The 18,626-nt window shown below is 39.3% G+C and overlaps 1 protein-coding gene across 6 annotated transcripts in view; it reads right to left on the bottom strand.

The window, feature by feature from the left end:
• ZGRF1 (zinc finger GRF-type containing 1) overlaps positions 1-18,626 on the bottom strand; it is a 103,119-nt gene that overhangs the window by 63,646 nt on the left and 20,847 nt on the right. For 4 of the 6 annotated variants that reach the window (XR_010156669.1, XM_009448149.4, XM_517401.6 and 1 more), the window contains 4 exons: positions 12,120-12,184; positions 8,983-9,033; positions 5,600-5,683; positions 3,114-3,287 (listed from right to left, as the gene is read on the bottom strand). Coding sequence is in view for 5 of the 6 variants with exons in the window: in XM_009448149.4 (XP_009446424.2) it covers positions 3,114-3,287; positions 5,600-5,683; positions 8,983-9,033; positions 12,120-12,184 (374 nt within the window). In the remaining variant the exon portion in view is untranslated. The remainder of the gene's footprint in view (positions 1-3,113; positions 3,288-5,599; positions 5,684-8,982; positions 9,034-12,119; positions 12,185-18,626) is intronic. The other 2 variants (XM_009448147.4, XM_009448148.5) reach the window with 2 other exon arrangements.

The raw sequence follows: 18,626 nt of genomic DNA on the forward strand, positions 1-18,626 counted from the left end.
CTAGGGCCAGGTGTGGTGGATCACTCCTGTAATCCCAGTACTTTGGGAGGCCGAAGCAAGCGGATCACGAGGTCAGGAGTTCGAGTCCTGCCTGGCCAACATGGTGAAAGCCCGTCTCTACTAAAAATACAAAAATTAGCTGGCGTGGTGGTGGGCACCTGTAATCCCAGCTACTTGGGAGGCTGACGCCGGAGAATCACTTGAACCCAGGAGGTGGAGTGTTGGGAAAAAGCTGAGTGTTGGGAGGGAAACTGAGGTAGGGCTTGCATGACTGACATAATGTCCTCTGGAATGTGTGTAGACTTGCTGGCTCCTTGCTTCTAGCCCTCCTAGGCTCCTATTCCCATTATCTCAAGTAGCAGAACATGTTCCTTATAAATGCTAAACTGTCACAGCTGTAGATCATGTGCCTGCCCTTTTGACCTCCACATTCTCACCACCTGTTTCTCTGTTGGATTACCAATAAATAGCGTGCGCTCCCAGAGATCGGGGGCTTCGCAGCCTCCATGATCGCGATGGCCACCTGGTCCCAGCTTTACTTCTCATACTTTTTCTCAATCCTTTGACTCTGCCAGACTTCGTCACCCCTACAACCTGGTGTTGGGTTTGATCACCCCAACAGCAGAGGTTGCAGTGAGGCAAAATCACGCCACTGAACTCCAGCCTGGGCAACAGAGCAAGACTCCATCTCAAAAAAAAAAAAAAATGATAAACTAGGCCAGGCGTGGTGGTTCACACCTATAATCCCAACACTTTGGGAGGCTGAGGCAGGAAGATCGTTTGAGCCCAGGAGTTCAAAACCAGCAGCAACCTGGTGAAACAACATCTCAAAAAAATTTTAAAAATTAGCTGGGCAGCCGGGAGTAGTGGCTCATGCCTGTAATCCCAGCACTTTGGGAGGCCGAGGCAGGGAGATCACTTGAGGCTAGGAGTTTGAGAACAACCTGGCCAACATAGCAAATTGTTAAGCTAGTTCTAAATGTATATGCAACCATACTAAAAATATAAGAAATTAGCCAGGCATGGTGGCACATGCCTGTAATCCCAGCTACTCGGGAGGCTGAGGCAGGAGAATTGCTTGAACCCAGGAGGCAGAGGTTGCAGTGAGCTGAGATCACGCCACTGCACTCCAGACTGGGTGACAGAGCAAGACCTTGTCTAAAAAAAAAAAAAATTAGCTGGGCATAGTGGTGGGCACATGTAGTCCCAGCTACTCGAGAGTCTGAGGCAGGAGGATTGCTTGAGTCCAAGAAGTTGAGGCTGCAGTAAGCCATGTTCATGCACTGCACTCCAGCCTGGGTGACAGAGTTAAGACTCTGTCTCAAAAAACAACAAAAAAAGAAAAATTTTTGATTCATCAAAGATACCATTAAGAGTGAAAAGGTAAGTAAGGGTCAGGAAAGATATTTGCAAAGCATACAACTGACAATGAGTAGGTATCCAAATTATATAAAGAATTCCAGAAAAATTTTTAAAAGATAAGCACGTCAATTAAAAAATGAGGAAGAGGCCAGGCATGGTAGCTCACGCCTGTAATCCCAGCACTTTGAGAGGACGAGGCAGGCAGATCACCTGAGGTCAGGAGTTCGAGACCAGCCTGACCAACATGGAGAAACCCCATCTCTACTAAAAATACAAATTAGCTGGGCTCAGTGGTGCATGCCTGTAATCCCAGCTACTTGGGAGGCTAAGGCAGGAGAATCGCTTGAACCCAGGAGGCAGAGGTTGCAGTGAGCCAAGATCACGCCATTGCACTCCAGTCTGGGCAACAAGAGCAAAACTCTGTCTCAAAAAAAAAAAGGAAGAAAGCTGAACAGGCACTACGTCAAAGAGGATAAAGAGATGGCCAATAGGCATACAAAAAAGGTCCCAACCTCACTATCAGGCAGGAAAATGCAAATTAAAACTACAACTGAAGTACCAATATATACCCACCAGAATAGCTAAAATTGAAAACCAAAAACAGTCAGCATCAAGTGTTGGTAAAGATGTAGAGTGATGGGCACTCTCATACACTCCTAATGGAAATGTAAATTATAAAAACCACTTTGGAAATCAGTTTTGCATTATGTACTAAAAGTAAATATATCCTATCCAGTGACTCAATGATGCTACTCCTAGGTAATATAACCAACATAAGTATGTCACGCATGTGTGTATATGTACATGTTCATGATGGTACTTGAATGTTCACAGCAGCAGTATCTGTAATAGTCCCTTAACACAAATAACACAAACATCTGAAGAATGGATAAATTGGGATATATTTATGCAACAGAATACTACACCAGCAATTAAAATGAATAAATTATAGCCACAGGCAACAACATAAATGAATTTCAAAACTGCAATATTAAACAAAAGAGGGCAGACACAAAGAATACACTGTGTATGATTCTATTTATATAAAGTTTTAAAAGCAAAACTAATAGATGGTTATAAGTCAAGACAGTGGATATCTTAGGGAAAAGTGAAAAGGGTAGTGATTGAAAAGGGGCAGAAGGAGAGCTTCTGAGATGCTGAGAATGCTCTATTTGTTAAAGGTGGAGGTTATATGAGTATGCTTTGTGGTGATTTACTTATTTCATATATGTATTATGCTTTTTTTTCTTTATTTCTTCTAATATGTATTATGCTTTGACAAAAAGGGAAATTTAAAAAAAAATCTCTTTGATGAACACTGTTTCAAATACATGCTTATCATTCTAACCTCATGACCTCTATTTTCATCCCCAGAAATCTGCCTTTGGTAGCAACTAGAGGTACTCAGTGTCATATTTAAAGAGAGAAGGGAAATATCAGAAGAAAAAAAATCTATTAGATGTTAAACAGGTGAGTATTTTCTCTGTGTAATGTACCTGTTTGCTTTTGTCATGAATTTATAGTCTTCTCTGAAGTGAAAAGTAATCTGTTAAACTCCCAATGTTAAAAAAGTAATACATCTTTCAAGTAAAATACTTTTGTTATTTAGTTTTGAGATATTATGCTTCTTGTCAATTTACTGTACTCCTTTTTAACTTATAACTGTACAAACAACTATACTATTTTCACAAAATGTAGTATTAACATAAAGAAAATGATTTGGCAAAATGCAACTATAAAAATATTTTTACCTGCAAGAAGTCAATCTGCATACACGTGCTAGGTAACTCTGGTGTCTCCGTCATAAAGTTTTCATACTCAGTGCTATCTGGAAACTGACTGCATCCTAGCTGTGAGCTGTGTCCTCTGACCATTACACCACTAGTAGCTGATCCTTTTACTTGATGTCCTTGAAACTCAACAGGCTACAGGTAAATTATTAAAAATAAGAACTGCATAACTATATGTTGACATATATATTCACAAAGTAAACACACAGAATATAATACATAATTCAGCTTTTTATTACAGGAACTATTGTAAATACCAGGAACTAATGCTGAAAACCGGGAAATTCTCCTATTATCCTAAAACATACGTTATGGGTAACAAATTCAAAGTGCATCGATTTAACTACATTTAAGTTCAACATTAAAAAGTATGATTTAGGCTGGGCATGGTGGCTCACATCTGTAATTCCTGCACTTTGGGAGGCCAAGGTGGGTGGATCACTTGAGGTCAGGAGTTCAAGATCAGCCTGACCAACATGGTGAAACCCCGTCTCTACTAAAAATATAAAAAATTAGCCAGGCGTGGTGGTGCACGCCTGTAATCTCAGCTACTCGGGAGGCTGAGGCCAGAGAATTGCTTGAACCAAGGAGTTGGAGGTTGCAGTGAGCTGAGATCACGCCACTGCACTCCAGCCTGGGTGACATAGAGAGATTCCATCTCAAAAAAAAAAAAGTATGATTTATAGCCAATGAGGGGGAAAAAAATGAATAAGTATAATTTTATTACAAGCATAAAGATGAGTATAATAATAATAGCTAATTAAACCAGAAATATTTAGTTGCTTCTCAATGCTTCCACTATATATTACACAACTATGCATTACATACAATACTATATATTACAGACTCACAACTTCATACTTCAATGAAGTTTTTCCTTATTTCTGTACTAATTGTACTGTAAGCCCCTTGTGAGCAGAGATGTTTTGCTTCCTCTAGGTACCACCTATATTTAACACAGTACTTGGTATACAGGAAGCAATAAATAAACAGCCAGTAACAGAAAGGGAACAATGAGAAAGAATGCAAACAGCATTTCTCTTTACTTAGGGGTTTTGTAAAATATCAGGCTCAACTGCAGGATGGGTGGTGGACTCTCTGCCTCTCAGTAGAAAGATGTGATATCCTACTGCTCTGAGAGCAAAAGCCTAAGAGTGTGATTCCAATGTAGACATGTTCCTTAGACAGGCTCTTTCACTCAGTCTGTTTTCAGGCTTCAAATGGCTTTCTCTGCTGCCCCCTGGAGGGTTCTAGGATTTTTTACTCCATACAAAGTAAAGCCTACCCAAAATGTGGAAAAATAAGACTGTAACAGAGTCAAAGGAATGTAGGTAAAGGGTTAATTCATTTTTAACTAACAAAATGACAGTAATATATAATTTGAATATACTCTTATTCAAAAATGAAGAACTGTAAATCACACATTTGAAAGAAAAATCTAATTTAAATGCCCCTTTAATAGGACTTTGGTGGAAGATATTCTTCTGAATTTAAAAATAAACATTGCAATAAAAATGAGTCTCAACTGTTAAAGATTCTATATATTTCTGCTTCTGCTTTGTCTGATGGGTAATGTATACTCCCCACAAGGAAACAGGTACATTACCTCCCCCACTTTTTTTTTTTGAGACAGAGTTTCATTCTGTCACCCAGGCTGGAGCGCAGTGGCACAATGTTGGCTCGCTGCAACCTCCACCTCCCAGGTTCAAGTGATTCTCATGCCTCAGCCTCCAGAGTAGCTGGGACTACAGGTGTGTACCACCACACCCAGCTAGTTTTTGTGTTTTTAGTAGAAACGGGGTTTTGCCATGTTGACCAGGCTGGTCTCGAACTCCTGGCCTCAAGCGATCCACCCACCTTGGCCTCCCAAAGTACTGGGATTACAGGCATGAGTCACCATGCCTGGCCAAAACAGGTACCTTGCCTTCTATGCTGCCATGTAGATCTCTTCCAGAGGTGTGTTGGGTTTTAGGAGTAGAACTGCTATTTACAAAACCCATCCATTTTTATGCTGTTGTCATTGTTAATTTTTGATATAGATTAGGTAGCACTACTTAGATGTTGGTTACGTATACTTCTATATACTCAGAAGTATAAGTGGTAGAATAGACTATAATAAGTTAAAGGGTATAAAGATACTCACCCACAGAGTATTCATTAATTTTACTCTACATGGCTTTGTGTCCAACCCCTAGAGTATCCTATGTATGGAAGGATAATGTAAACACTGTTATTATTAGCTCATTAGTAGTATAGAGAAAGTTTAAGACCAAAAAGGGGGGCAGGAGTCATTAAATAGTTTTTCTTGTTCTTAAAACCAGACTTATTTATTATGCTACTAACCTTCTGCCTGTGAAAACTCTGATACTTGCTTTTTTGGTTTTTTTTTTAAAACAGAAAAGAAAATATAGTTGGTTAAAGAAATCGATGTTCTTCACAAATTTTACCTTAGGGTCACAGGTTTTTCTCTCTATTTGTTTAGGAATAACATCTTGAAAAGCAGTCTCTTCTTTACTTCCCGAGGAAGAGAACTAGGATAAAATATGAATAAGTTATCTAGTTAGCTAGAATAGTTTCACAGGTGGTTCATGATTTTGATGGAAAAATAATTGCAAAACTTAAGTTTGCCCTGTGAAAACACACTCGCCATCTCTATCTTGCTTCTCTCTACACACACATACAAGCTAGCTCTCCCTGGCAAAGGGGTACTTTAGCAGGTAAGTCACTATGCTAATTAATTTGAAAACTTAGCATATTAGAAAATTCTGATTCTAAATTTTTAATTAAATGTTTGAACACTAGAAAAAAATGCTAGGTATAACTGGGTGCAGTGGCTTACGCCTGTAATCCCAGCACTTTGGGAGGACGAGGCAGGCAGATCACCTCAGGTCAGGAGTTCGAGACCAGCCTGACCACCACGGAGGAACCCCATCTCTACTAAAAATACAAAATTAGCCTGGCATGGTGGCACATGCCTGTAATCCCAGCTACTCAGGAGGCTGAGGCAGGAGAATTGCTTGAACCCTGGAGGCAGAGATAGTGGTGAGCTGAGATCACACCATTGCACTCCAGCCTGGCCAACAAAGCAAAACTCCGTCTCAAAAAAAAAAAAAAAAATAGAAAATGAAAAAAATGCCAGGTACATAATAAATCACCTGTCAAACCTAATATTATGTTAATGCAGATCATCTATTTTAAAATTAGTAAGAAATGAAAGGAAGTAAAATTGAAAAAATGTAATTGACTATTTGAAGAATGAATCATCTAGCAATCACAAAACACGATACTGACAACAGCAACAAGTCATTTTTAGTTCATCAAGTAATATACAAAATAACCATAATTTTTCATATGACTTGGATAGACACAGAAAATGAATTCAACTACAAAAGTAATTGTTTAAATGTTTAACAAAATGAAGAAAAAACACTTCCCCAATAGACCGAAGAGGTAAAGTAGTATATTTCTTCAAATAATGGTCACTTTCCTTTAATAACACTTATATATAAGCACAACTGCCAACCAAGTAGCTCTTAAAAATATTCAACCTATATTTTAGAATTAGAATTTTCTTTTCTTTTTTTTTTTAAGAGACAGGGTCTTGCTCTGTCACCCAGGCTGTAGTGCAGTGGCGCAATCGTTGTTCACTGCAGCCTTGACCTCCGGGATCAAGTAATCCTCCTGCTTCAACCTTTTGAGTAACTGGGACTACAAGCATGTGCCACCACGCCACCTAATTATTTTTATTTTAAAAAATTTTTTTTAGAGTTGGAGTCTCACTGTATTGCCCACACTGATCTCAAACTCCTGGCCTCAAATGATACCCCTGTCTTGGCTTCCCAAAGTGTTGGGATTACCAGTGTGAGCCACTGTGCCAAGCCAGAATTACAATTTTCTAATATACAGTTTTCAAAATTAATTCGCATACTACCTTCTCGCTAGAATAGCTCTTTTGCAACATGTAGTTAATTATACTTTTAAAAATGAGGCAGAAGTGGCATTAAGGGTATCTTCAAAGAACACGCTGTTTTGAAAGTTCCTTCTACCACCAACATACATAAAGAGGTTGTTTCAGAGAGTTGTAGTAAGAAGAGCCACTATAGGCCAGGCACATGCCTATAATCCCAGCACTTTGGGAGGCGGAGGTGGGAGGATTGCTTGAGGCCAGGAGTTCAAGACCAGCCTGAACAATGTAGTCAGACTCCATCTCTACAAAATAAAAAAATAAAAAATAATTATCCAGCCATCGTACTGTGCACCTGTGGTCCCAGCTACTTGGGAGGCTGAAGCAGGAGGATGGCTTGAGCGCTGGAGGTCAAGGCTGCAGTGAGCTGTGACTGTGCCACTGCACTCTAGTCTGGGTGACAGAGTAAGAACCTGTCTGAAAAAAGAAAAAAAAAAGAGCCATTACAAAAATACAAATGTACTCCTATCTTAAAGCTAAAAACAGATTTAAATAATTTTTATTGCAAAAGATTATTAAGACCTTTTCATTACTGTGAGATGACAGCATATTTTTATTGTCTTGTTAATAAGAGGGGGATCACACTATGTCATATTATGTGGTCCAGGCTGGACTCTATCTCCTCAGCTCAAACGATCCTCCTGCCTCAGCCTCCTGAGTAACTGAGATTATAGGCATGGGCCACTGCTCCCGGCTTCAACAGACTTTTAAAAAATATGTGATATCTAAGTGGCAACTCATTCTAAGCGAAAAAATAGTGATAGTGTTTATCTGTAGTTTATACTCTGTGATACCTGTCCTTAAAAAATTTTAAACCTAGGCTGGAGGTGGTGGCTCATGCCTGTAATCCCAGCACTTTGGGAGGCCGAGGCAGGCGGATGGCCTGAGGTCAGGAGTTCGAGATCAGCCTGACCAACATGGAGAAACCCCATCTCTACTAAAAAAATACAAAATTAGCCAGGCGTGGTAGTGCATGTCTGTCATCCCAGCTACTCAGGAGGCTGAGGGAGGAGAATTGCTTGAACCCAGGAGGTGGAGATTGCGGTGAGCTGAGATCACACCACTGCACTCCAGCCTGGGCGACAAGAGTGAAACTCCATCTTAAAAAACAAAAAGAAAAAATTTAAACCTTATTTTTTCAAGTGAAAAAAAGACAAAAATGTGATCATTTGTAAGCTAAATTTTGTAGTTGCCAATTGTTTATAATTTTATATGTGTAATCTTGTTACATAAGAATGAAAAATGGCAAGTAGCCATAATACAGGTGTTTTCTTTTTATTTTGTTCTGTTTTAGGCAACAGAGCTGTAGGGATAATTGTCAGTGATCCATGGGTTTGGTAATGTTTGCAAGTTTGCAAAACTAACTTCATGGTAAAGAATTTGTTATTTAACCAAATTATATTGATCATATAGTACATTTATACTAAACGAATATCACTACAAATGATTTCAAAAACTGACAATATATAATACAAACTTAAATGTATTTATTAACTTAAAATTACATGCCATACCTCTATATACAAATATAATTTGGCTAAATTTTTTTTTTTTTTTTTGAGACAGAGTCTCACTCTGTCACCCAGGCTGGAGTGCAGTGGCGTTATCTCGGCTCACTGCAAGCTCCGCCTCCCGGGTTCATGCCATTCTCCTGCCTCAGCCTCCTGAGTAGCCGGGACTACAGGTACCTACCACCACGCCCAGCTAATTTTTTGTAGTTTACGTAGAGACGGGGTTTTACCATGTTAGCCAGGATGGTCTCAATCTCCTGACCTTGTGATCCACCCGCCTCAGCCTCCCAAAGTGCTGGGATTACAGGCATGAGCCACCATGCCCAGGGGCTAATTTATATTTTAAATAACTTACCTGCACAGACTGAAGTGGTTCACTTAGTTCAACTTCATCTTCTTTTAGTATCTTAGGAATAGAATATTAATTTTAGATAAACTAATAGGCAATAATAATTTAGAAAACAAAAATATAAATTTCTATTAGACTTAAGAAATACTAGGGCTGGGCATGGTGGCTCACACCTGTAATCCCAACACTCTGGGAGGCCAAGGTGGGCGGATCACCTGAGGTAAGGAGTTTGAGACCACCCTGGCCAACATGGTGAAACCCTGTCTCTACTAAAAATACAAAAACTAGCCGGGTGTGGTGGCACACCCCAGCTACTCAGGAGGCTGAGGCAGGAGAATCACTTGAACCCGGGAGGAGGAGGTTGCAGTGGGCCAAGATTGCGCCACTGCACTCCAGTCTGGGCGACAAGAGCAAGACTCCATCTCAAAAAGAAAAAAAAAAAAAAAGAAATACTAGAACAACCATCACTAATATGAAATAAAAACTGGCCAGGCATTGTGGCTCACACCTGTAATTCCAACACTTTGGAGGCTGGGGCTGGAGGATTGCTTGAGCCCGTGAGTTTGAGACCAGCTGGGGAACATAGTGAAACCCCATCTCTACAAAAAATATAACAGTTAGTTAGGTACGGTGGCATGCACCTGTAGTCCCAGCTACTCAGGAGGCTGAGGCAGGAGAATCACTTGAGCCCAGGAGGTCAAGGCTGCAGGAGCCAATCACGCTACTGCAGTCCAGCCTGGGCAACAGAGCAATAACCTGTCTCAGAAAAAAATACATACATAAAAAGTAAAATCCTGATAAAACAGTATTGTCATTTAGCAAGAATTTAAAAAGCTTGCAACGGTACTAGTAAAAATGAAGTAAAATAAATATTCTAATTGTAAAACATTAAAATTTTTATATTTGAAAATATCATGGCCAAGCACGGAGGCTCATGCCTATAATCCCAGCACTTTGGGAGGCCGAGGTGGGCGGATTACCTGAGGTCAGGAGTTCGAGACCAGCCTGGCAAACATGGCGAAACCCCATCTCTACTAAAAATACAAAAATTATCCACACATGGTGGCGTGCGCCTGTGGTCCCAGCTACCCAGGAGGCTAAGGCAGGAGAATTGCTTGAACCCAGGAGGCAGAGGTTGCAGTAAGCCGAGATCATGCCACTGCACTCCAGCCTGGGCAACAGAGCAAGACTCCGTCTCAAAAAAAAGAAAGAAAAGAAAAAAAAAAGAAAATATCAAGAACCCAAGAAAGAAAGTTGTTCCTAGCCTTCCAAATAATTACTTCTACTTCTGGAATCAAATCTAAGGAAAAAACTTAAAATGCAAACAATGATTTATGTGTAAAAACATTTATTAAAGTGTTACTTATAATAGCAAAACGCTGGAAATTATTTAAATGACCAAAACAGAGAACTATTTGTCCAAAGCACAAGATAGCCATAGGATGGATGGTAAATAACTTTTAAAAGGTATGTTTAAGAAGAATTATTAATAATGTAAGATAATACGACGATATTAAGGGGAAAGAATATAAAACTATTTATATACATCAATCTAACCATTTTTTTTAACTGGACACAAAAAAATCTGGAAACATTAATAAATATTCTGAGAGGCAGGGTAGGTTTTATTTTTTTCTTCACTGTTTTCTGTATTTAAAAAAAAAAAAAAAATCAAGATTATTAAAAGGGGAAAAAAAGGACCAGTAACATAAAGAATAAAGTAAGATATAAAATGGAGGCAAGTGAGCCTGGTGGCTCATGCCTGTAATCCCAGCACTTTGGGAGCCTGAGGCGGGTGGATCACTTGAGGTCAGGAGTTGGAGACCAGCTGGCCAACATGGTGAAATTCCATCTCTACTAAAAATACAAAAATTAGCTGGGTGTGGTGGCACGTGCCTGTAATCCCAGCTACTTGGGAGGCTGGGGCAGGAGAATCACTTGAACCTGGGAGATGGAGGCTGCAGTGAGCCAAGATCGTGCCACTGCACTCCAGCCTGGGCGAAAGAGAGAGACTCTATCTCAAAATAAATAAAAACAAAAATAAAATGGAGGCAAGTGAAACATTCTACTTTCTTTTGTTCCAAACATGTCTGTAGAAAGACCAGTGCCATATAATGAAAGAACTGACCCTTCAAAAGTGCTAACAGCATTCCCATTGAGTGAGAAACACTCATCTAGATGATTTATCCTAGAATTTCAATTCACCCTAATTAGAACTATTATTTTTTATATAACTACCATGGTTCCCAAACTGTGCAACAAGGTACCCTGAGGTGGCACAATGAACTCACAGGAGCTCCATAAGGTGTTTTATATGTAGGGTAACAGTGTCACCTGACATCTGTCTGACACCTAATGAACTACTAACTCCAGGTCTGTTTCTACATCAGATCTTGCTACATTTCTTTCAATGACATTGCGCCTTTGTGAAGCTGGGTTCTGAGAAACTGCTGTGATAAAAAGCAATTATCATGAGAAAATCAACGTGTAACAAGAAATAAGGTGGTGTTACCTAATCTATTCCAAGGTTTGAGAAGTTGTATAGTGCCCAACAGAGGTACACATTCCATCAGTAACTGTGGGGTTTTGTTTTTTTTTTTTTGAGATGGAGTCTCACTCTTGTTGCCCAGGCTGGAGTGCAATGGCATGATCTCAGCTCACTGCAACCTCTGCCTCCTGGGTTCAAGTGATTCTCCTGCCCCAGCCTCCCAAGTAGCTGAGATTACAGGTGCATGCCACCATGCCTGGCTAATTCTTGTATTTTTAGTAGAGATGGGGTTTCACCACATTGGCCAGGCTGGTCTCGAACTCCTGACCTCAAGTGATCTGCCTGCCTCGGCCTCCCAAAGTGCTGGGATTACAGGCGTGAGCCTCCACGTCCAGCCATGTAACTGTGTTTTTTAACAAACAAAATGCTTACAAAGTTACTAGGAAATACTTGAGTTGCTTAATACTATTAACTACATAATAAATGAAACTGTTAGGCATTTCTTTTGGCTGAGGAAGGCAATGAAAAATTACTGAGATACAGGAGGAGTCATGAACCAAGATAGCTTGGGACTGTATTACTATAATTCTATTACAAATTACAGAATATTCTTATCAAAATAAAAAAAACATACTCTTAGAAAAAAAACCTGTACCTGTTGAGAATCCTTGTGCAGATGAGGAGACTTTGGTGAAACTACTGTAATAAATGGTTTCCTCACTGTAATGGAGAAAAGAAATAATCATATCATTGTTATATATAGCAGTACTCTAAAATTTAACTTATTCCTAAAACCAAAACAAGGAATATAACTTAAATCTTAAGATCAGACAATCTTGGTAATTGTTCAATCTGGAATGTAGCACTTGAGGATTCACTGTACTGTTCTCTGTTTAGATTAAAACATTTTTATGATAAAAATTTAAAAATATTTAGAATGAAAGCCTTTTTGTTTACTTTCTAAGTCAATAGTAGGAATGTTTCCTTGTACTCCTTTTTTACACTAATTAAAAAATAAATACTAACCCAATAGTTAATAACCTATATTAAAAATGCTAAAAATGAAGTACCAGACAACTTTTAGGAAAAAGAAAGTCAAGACTCCCAGTATACTGTTGCTATGTACAAACATAGAAAAGAAAAACAGAGTCGGGCATGGTGGCTCATGCCTGTAATCCCAGCACTTTAGGAGGCCAAGGCAGGCAGATCACTTGAGGCCAGGATTTCAAGACCAGCCTGGCCAACATGGTGAGACCTTGTCTCTAACTAAAAATACAAAAATTAACCAGACATGGTGGTGCACAACTATAATCCCAGCTACTCAGGAAGCTGAGGCAGGAGAATCACTTGAACTCGGGAGGTGGAGGTTGCAGTGAGCTAAGATCGCGCCACTGCACTCCAGCCTGGGTGACAGTGAGACCATGTCTCAAACAAAAGAAAAAAAAACAGCACTTCATGCTATTTCTAGTCTATCTTAAATCCATTTTTACTATGGCTTAAGAAAAAAATTCTATATTCTAAAAAATTCACTCAACAATTATTTTCCAAGTGCAGTGTGCCAGGCACTAGGGAAATAGCAGTGAACAAGACAAAAAAAAATTCCTTGAAAAAAGAGAGACACAAAAGACAAACAAATAACTAAACCAGATAAATTCAGATTATGATACAAAAGGGTATCTCATTGAACAGTGATATGATACAGAACGATTTTTGATACAGGAATTAGGAAAAGTTTCTCATGGGAAGTAACATTTAAGTTGAGATGAAGAAAAAACTCAGCTATGACAAGGGTAAAAGTGTTCGGGTAAAAGGCTGAATACAAAACAGCAGAAAAGTTGGCAAGCCTGCAGAATGCAAAGGAGTGCAGGGTGGCTAGTTTTGCCACCTTATCAGGTATCCATTTAAAAATAGAAATTTTTTTTCTTAAAAAAAAGTACATATTCAATAATCTCTTCTCTTCTAAAATCACAAAAACACTAATTTTAAAGTGATAATTACGGTAAAAAATCATAGCTATAACTAGTGTAAACTTCATTTTTAGGCAATTGCTATTTATGATTTCATTATTTTCCTGCTAAAATTCAGAATAAAATAAAAAATAATTTTGGAACTTGACATTTCTAACAAGTTTTTTTAAAACACTGGATGAAAATTGATGTTGTTTTCCTTTACTGCCTTTGCTCCAGAAAAACATTCTAAATTAACATTTCTAAGCTATATACAATTATCTCATAAAAAATTTAGAGTTTTAACACTTTCGCACATTCTAAATTGGTGGCAAAATTTATTCTTCTCTAATTTTGCTTTAAACTTCATAAAAGTATGTTATACCCTAGTGATTCAATCTTCTCAAACTGTCTCAAGCAACCAACTTAATCCTTTTTAGAGAAATATATTTGTATCAAAAAAGCGAATTTAGTCGATCATTACTCATGGATTCTGCCTACTCCCTAAAGTTTATTTGTAACCCCAAATCAGTATTTGCTATACTTTCATGGTCATTTGCAGACATACATAGAACAGCAAAAAACGAATTGCCTGAAGTGCATGTTCTCAAGGTAACACTCCGGCTTCTTGTTTTAGCTTATGTTGTAAACAATTATCTTTTTCATGGTTGTTTAGTGCCACATTTTTCATTTTTGTGCTATTTATTGGTAATTTCACTACTTAAAATGTCCCCAAAGAGGCCAGGTGCAGTGGCTCACGCCTATAATCCCAGCACTTCGGGAGGCCGAGATGGGCGGATCACCTGAGGTCAGTTCAAACCAGCCTGACCAACATAGCGAAACCCCGTCTCTAATAAAAAAAACAAAAATTAGTTGGGTGTGGTGGCACACGCCTGTAGTCCCAGCTATTTGGGAGGCTGAAGTGGGAGAATTGCTTAAACCCAGGAGGCGGAGGTTGCCGTGAGCCAAGATCGCACCACTGCACTCCAGCCTGGGCAACAGAGCGAGACTCTGTGTCAAAAAAAAAAAAAAAAGGCCCCTAAGAATAGTGCTATCTAGTGTTCCCAAGGGCAAGAAGACTGTGATATTCCTTATGAGGAAAGTGCATATGTTAGGTACGTTTTTTATAGGTAAGAGTTATATTGCCGTTGGCTATGAGTGAGTTTAATGTTAATGAATCAACAATATATATTAAATAAGGTTCTTTAAGCAGAAACATACATAAAACAAGGTTACGTATTCATAAATTAATGAAAATGTTCTGACCACAGGCTTGCAGGAACGTAACCCTGTATTTCCCATAGGAGCAAGGTTTACTATTACTAATTATGTGTTTGCAGTGACTTCACAGAACTACTGCAAATAATTAGAATCAACTTTAATTTTCTTTCCAACTTGATGAGAGAAACCAGCTGGTTTCCCAAAACTAATTTTTTTTTTAAGACGGAGTCTTGCTCTGTCACCCAGGCTAAAGTGCAGTGACACAATCTCTACTCACTGCAACTTCTGCCTCACGGGTTCAAGCTATTCTCCTGCCTCAGCCTCCCCAGTAGCTTAGATTACAGGTCCCCACCACCACACCCGACTAATTTTTATATATTTTATTAGAGATGGGGTTTCACCATGTTGCCCAGGCTAATCTTGAACTCCTGACCTCTGGCGATCCACCCACCTCGGCCTCCCAAAGTGCTGGGATTACAGGCATGAGCCACCACACCTGGCCTTCAAAACTAAATTCTATAATCCCTAAATCTCCATGCTAGAACTTTGTATTCTTATATGGTATCATATAACTTTATCTACTCATATTTATTTTTCATTAAAGCTTTTTACTTTTTTTTTTTTTTTTTTAAGATGGGAGTTTCATTCACTCTTGTTGCCCAGGAGCACAATGGCATGATCTCGGCTCACTGCAACCTCCACCTACCGGGTTCAAATGATTCTCCTGCCTCAGCCTCCCGAGTAGCTGGGATTACAGGTGCCTGCCACAATGCTCATCTAATTTTTTATATTTTTAGTAGAGACAGGGTTTCATCAGGCCAGACTGGTCTCAAACTCCCGACCTCAGGTGATCCACCCGCCTCTGCCTCCCAAAGTGCTGGGATTACAGGCATGAGCCACTGTGCCTGGCTACTTACTTTTAATATTTTAGAAAATAAACTAACAATTATCTTCAAACTTAACTACATTTCAAAGAATCATTTTAGTAGGTACAATAAGTTAATTTATATTTTTCTCAGGAATCACATGAGATACTCAAAAGTTCAATTTTACCTTTTGAAAGTAGTGCATTGCTCATTTACATTCAAATGTATACATTATTTACTACTATATTCTTTAAAATACAATGCTGTTGCCAGTGTACCATAAGGAAAGTCAAAAGATCAATGACATACTGAAAGAAAACATTTACAACATATATCATAAAGGGCTATTATCTCTAATATATAAAGAACTCTTATAAATTAAGAATTAAAAAGCCAACATCCATTAAAAAGCTGGACAAAAGGGTAGACAGAAAAGATAGTTCATGGAAAAATATACACAAATGATGTTTAAACATATGAAAAGATGCTCAATTTCACCTGTAGTAGTAAAAACACAAATTTAAAATACACTGAAAAGGTCAGGAGTGGTGGCTCACACCTATAATCCCAGCACTTTGGGAGGCCGATGTGGGTGGATCACTTGAGGTCAGGAGTTCGAGACCAGCTTCACCAACATGGTGAGACCCCATCTCTACCAAAAATACACTATTAGCCAGGTGTGGTGGACACACCTGTAATCCCAGCTACTTGGGAGGCTGAGGCAGGAGAATCGCTTGAACCTGGGAGGTGGAGTTTGCAGTGAGCCGAGATCACGTCACTGCACTTCAGCCTGGACAAGAGCAAAACTCCATCTCAAAAACAAAAACAAAAACAAAAACAAACAAATAAATACAATAAAATACACTGAAAAGCCATTTCTCATCTATTAGATTGGCAAAAATTCAAAAGCTGGGCAATACACTATTGGCAAGGCAGTGGAGAAACACCCAGTCTCATACATTACTGATGAGAATAAGAAATGATTAATTCCTATAAAGAGAACTTTGAAGTATCTGTAAAACTACCCATCTATTACCCATGTACCTAGCAATCCTAATTTTAGAAGTTTGCCCTGAAGACACATCTCCAAATGTTAGAAAAAAAAAAAAAAAAATCCAGGCCAGGCATGGTGGCTCACACCTGTAATTCCCAGCACTTTGGGAGGCCAAGACAGGTAGATCATCTGAGCTCGGGAGTTCGAGGCCAGCCTGGGCAACATGGTGAAACTCCATCTCTACCAAAAATACAAAAAATTAGACGGGTATGGTGGCGTGCACCTGTAATCCCAGCTACTAGGGAGGTTGAGGTGAGAAAGATTACTTTAGCCTGGGAGGTGGAGGTTCAGTGAGCTAAGATCATGCCACTGCACTCCAGCGTGAGTGACAGAGTGAGGCCCTATCTCCAAAAAAAAAAAAAAAAAAAAAACTATATATACTTATACAGATATAGATAAGTATATAAATTGAGGTTATTCATTTTCCCATTTGTAATAGTAAAATATTGGGCATAATATTTTACTATTAGGAGACTAGTTGAATAAATAATAGTGCATCCACATAGCAGATTATAGAGCTATAAACAAATAAAATGAAGACGATTCCTATGAAGTGATACAAAATAACTTCCAGGATTTTTTTTTTTTTTTTTTGAGAGAAGTCTCGCTCTTGTCCCCCAGGTTTGAGTGCAATGGCTTGATCTCGGCTCACTGCAACCTCTGCTTCTTGGGTCCAAACGATTCTCCTGCCTCTGCCTGCCAAGTAGCTGGGATTAAGGCGCCTGCCACCACGCCTGGCTAATTTTTCTATTTTTTAGTACAGATGGAGTTTCACCATGTTGGCCAGGCTGGTCTCGAACTCCTGACCTCAGGTGATCTGCCCGCCTCCCCAGCCTCCCAAAGTGCTGGGATTACAGGCGTGAGCCACTGTGCCAGGCCCCAGAATATATTTTTAAGTGAAAAATACAAGGTGTTAAAGCATATGAATTTGGTATTTTACTGAATATGGGGAAATAAGAATTTCTATATGGAGATATTTATTTTTACAAAAAGAACCGTAAGTATATTGGTTGCCTAGAGCAGGTGGGTAGGAATGGGACAGAAAGTACAGGAAAAGAATCTGAGTATGTTTCTATATAGCTTTGACTTTTGAACTCAGTTAATATTTTACATTGTCAGAAATAAAAATAAATTGGACCAGGTGCAGTGGCTCATGCCTATAATCCCATCACTTTGCAGGGGTCAAGGCAGGCAGATCTCCTGAGGTGGGAAGTTTGAGACCAGCCTGGCCAACATGGCAAACCCCATCTCTACTAAAAATCAAAAAATTAGCGGGGGTGTGGTGGCGCGTACCTGTAGTCTCAGCTACTCGGGAGGCTGAGGCAGGAGAATCACTTGAACCCAAGAGGCGAGGTTGCAGTGAGCCAAGATCACACTACTGTACTCCAGCCCGTGCAACAGAGTGAGACTCCGTCTCAAAAAGTAAAATCAATCAATAGGGATGGACAAAAATAGCCCTCACACAGACTATAAACAATGAACTCCATTTATATAAAATAACATAAATCATGCTAGGGAAAAAGTAACCCAATTTTTGAACTAGTATTCTAACTCTATACACTCAACAGAATATATTCTGAAAACAAAAACTGCAAAGGATTTGTGAACTTTATAAATTTGTAAAGGTTTCTTACTAGCAGTAATATTGATATAACAATTTGGAAGCTATCTGGTATTGGAGATTTGAGAAGGTATACTGATACTGGGAGCCAGGATCCTTTCATATTGTGAGAGTATAGAAACACAATTATGGGGCTGGGTGCAGTGGCTCATGCCTGTAATCCTAGCACTTTGGGAGGCCGAGGCAGGTGGATCTCCTGAGGTCAGGAGTTCAAGACCAACCTGGCCAACATGGTGAAACCCCATCTCTACTAAAAATACAAAAAAAAATTAGCTGGGCATGGTGGCGGGTGCCTGTAATTCCAGCTACTGGGGAGGCTGAGGCAGGAGAATCACTTGAACCCATGAGGCGGAGCTTGCAGTGAGCCGAGATCGCACCACTGCACTCCAGCCTGGGCGACAGAGCAAGACTCTGTCTCAAAAAAAAAAAAAAAAGAAACACAATTATAGGCCAG

Source organism: Pan troglodytes, chromosome 3 (assembly GCF_028858775.2).
Source record: "Pan troglodytes isolate AG18354 chromosome 3, NHGRI_mPanTro3-v2.0_pri, whole genome shotgun sequence".
Lineage (NCBI taxonomy): Eukaryota > Metazoa > Chordata > Mammalia > Primates > Hominidae > Pan > Pan troglodytes.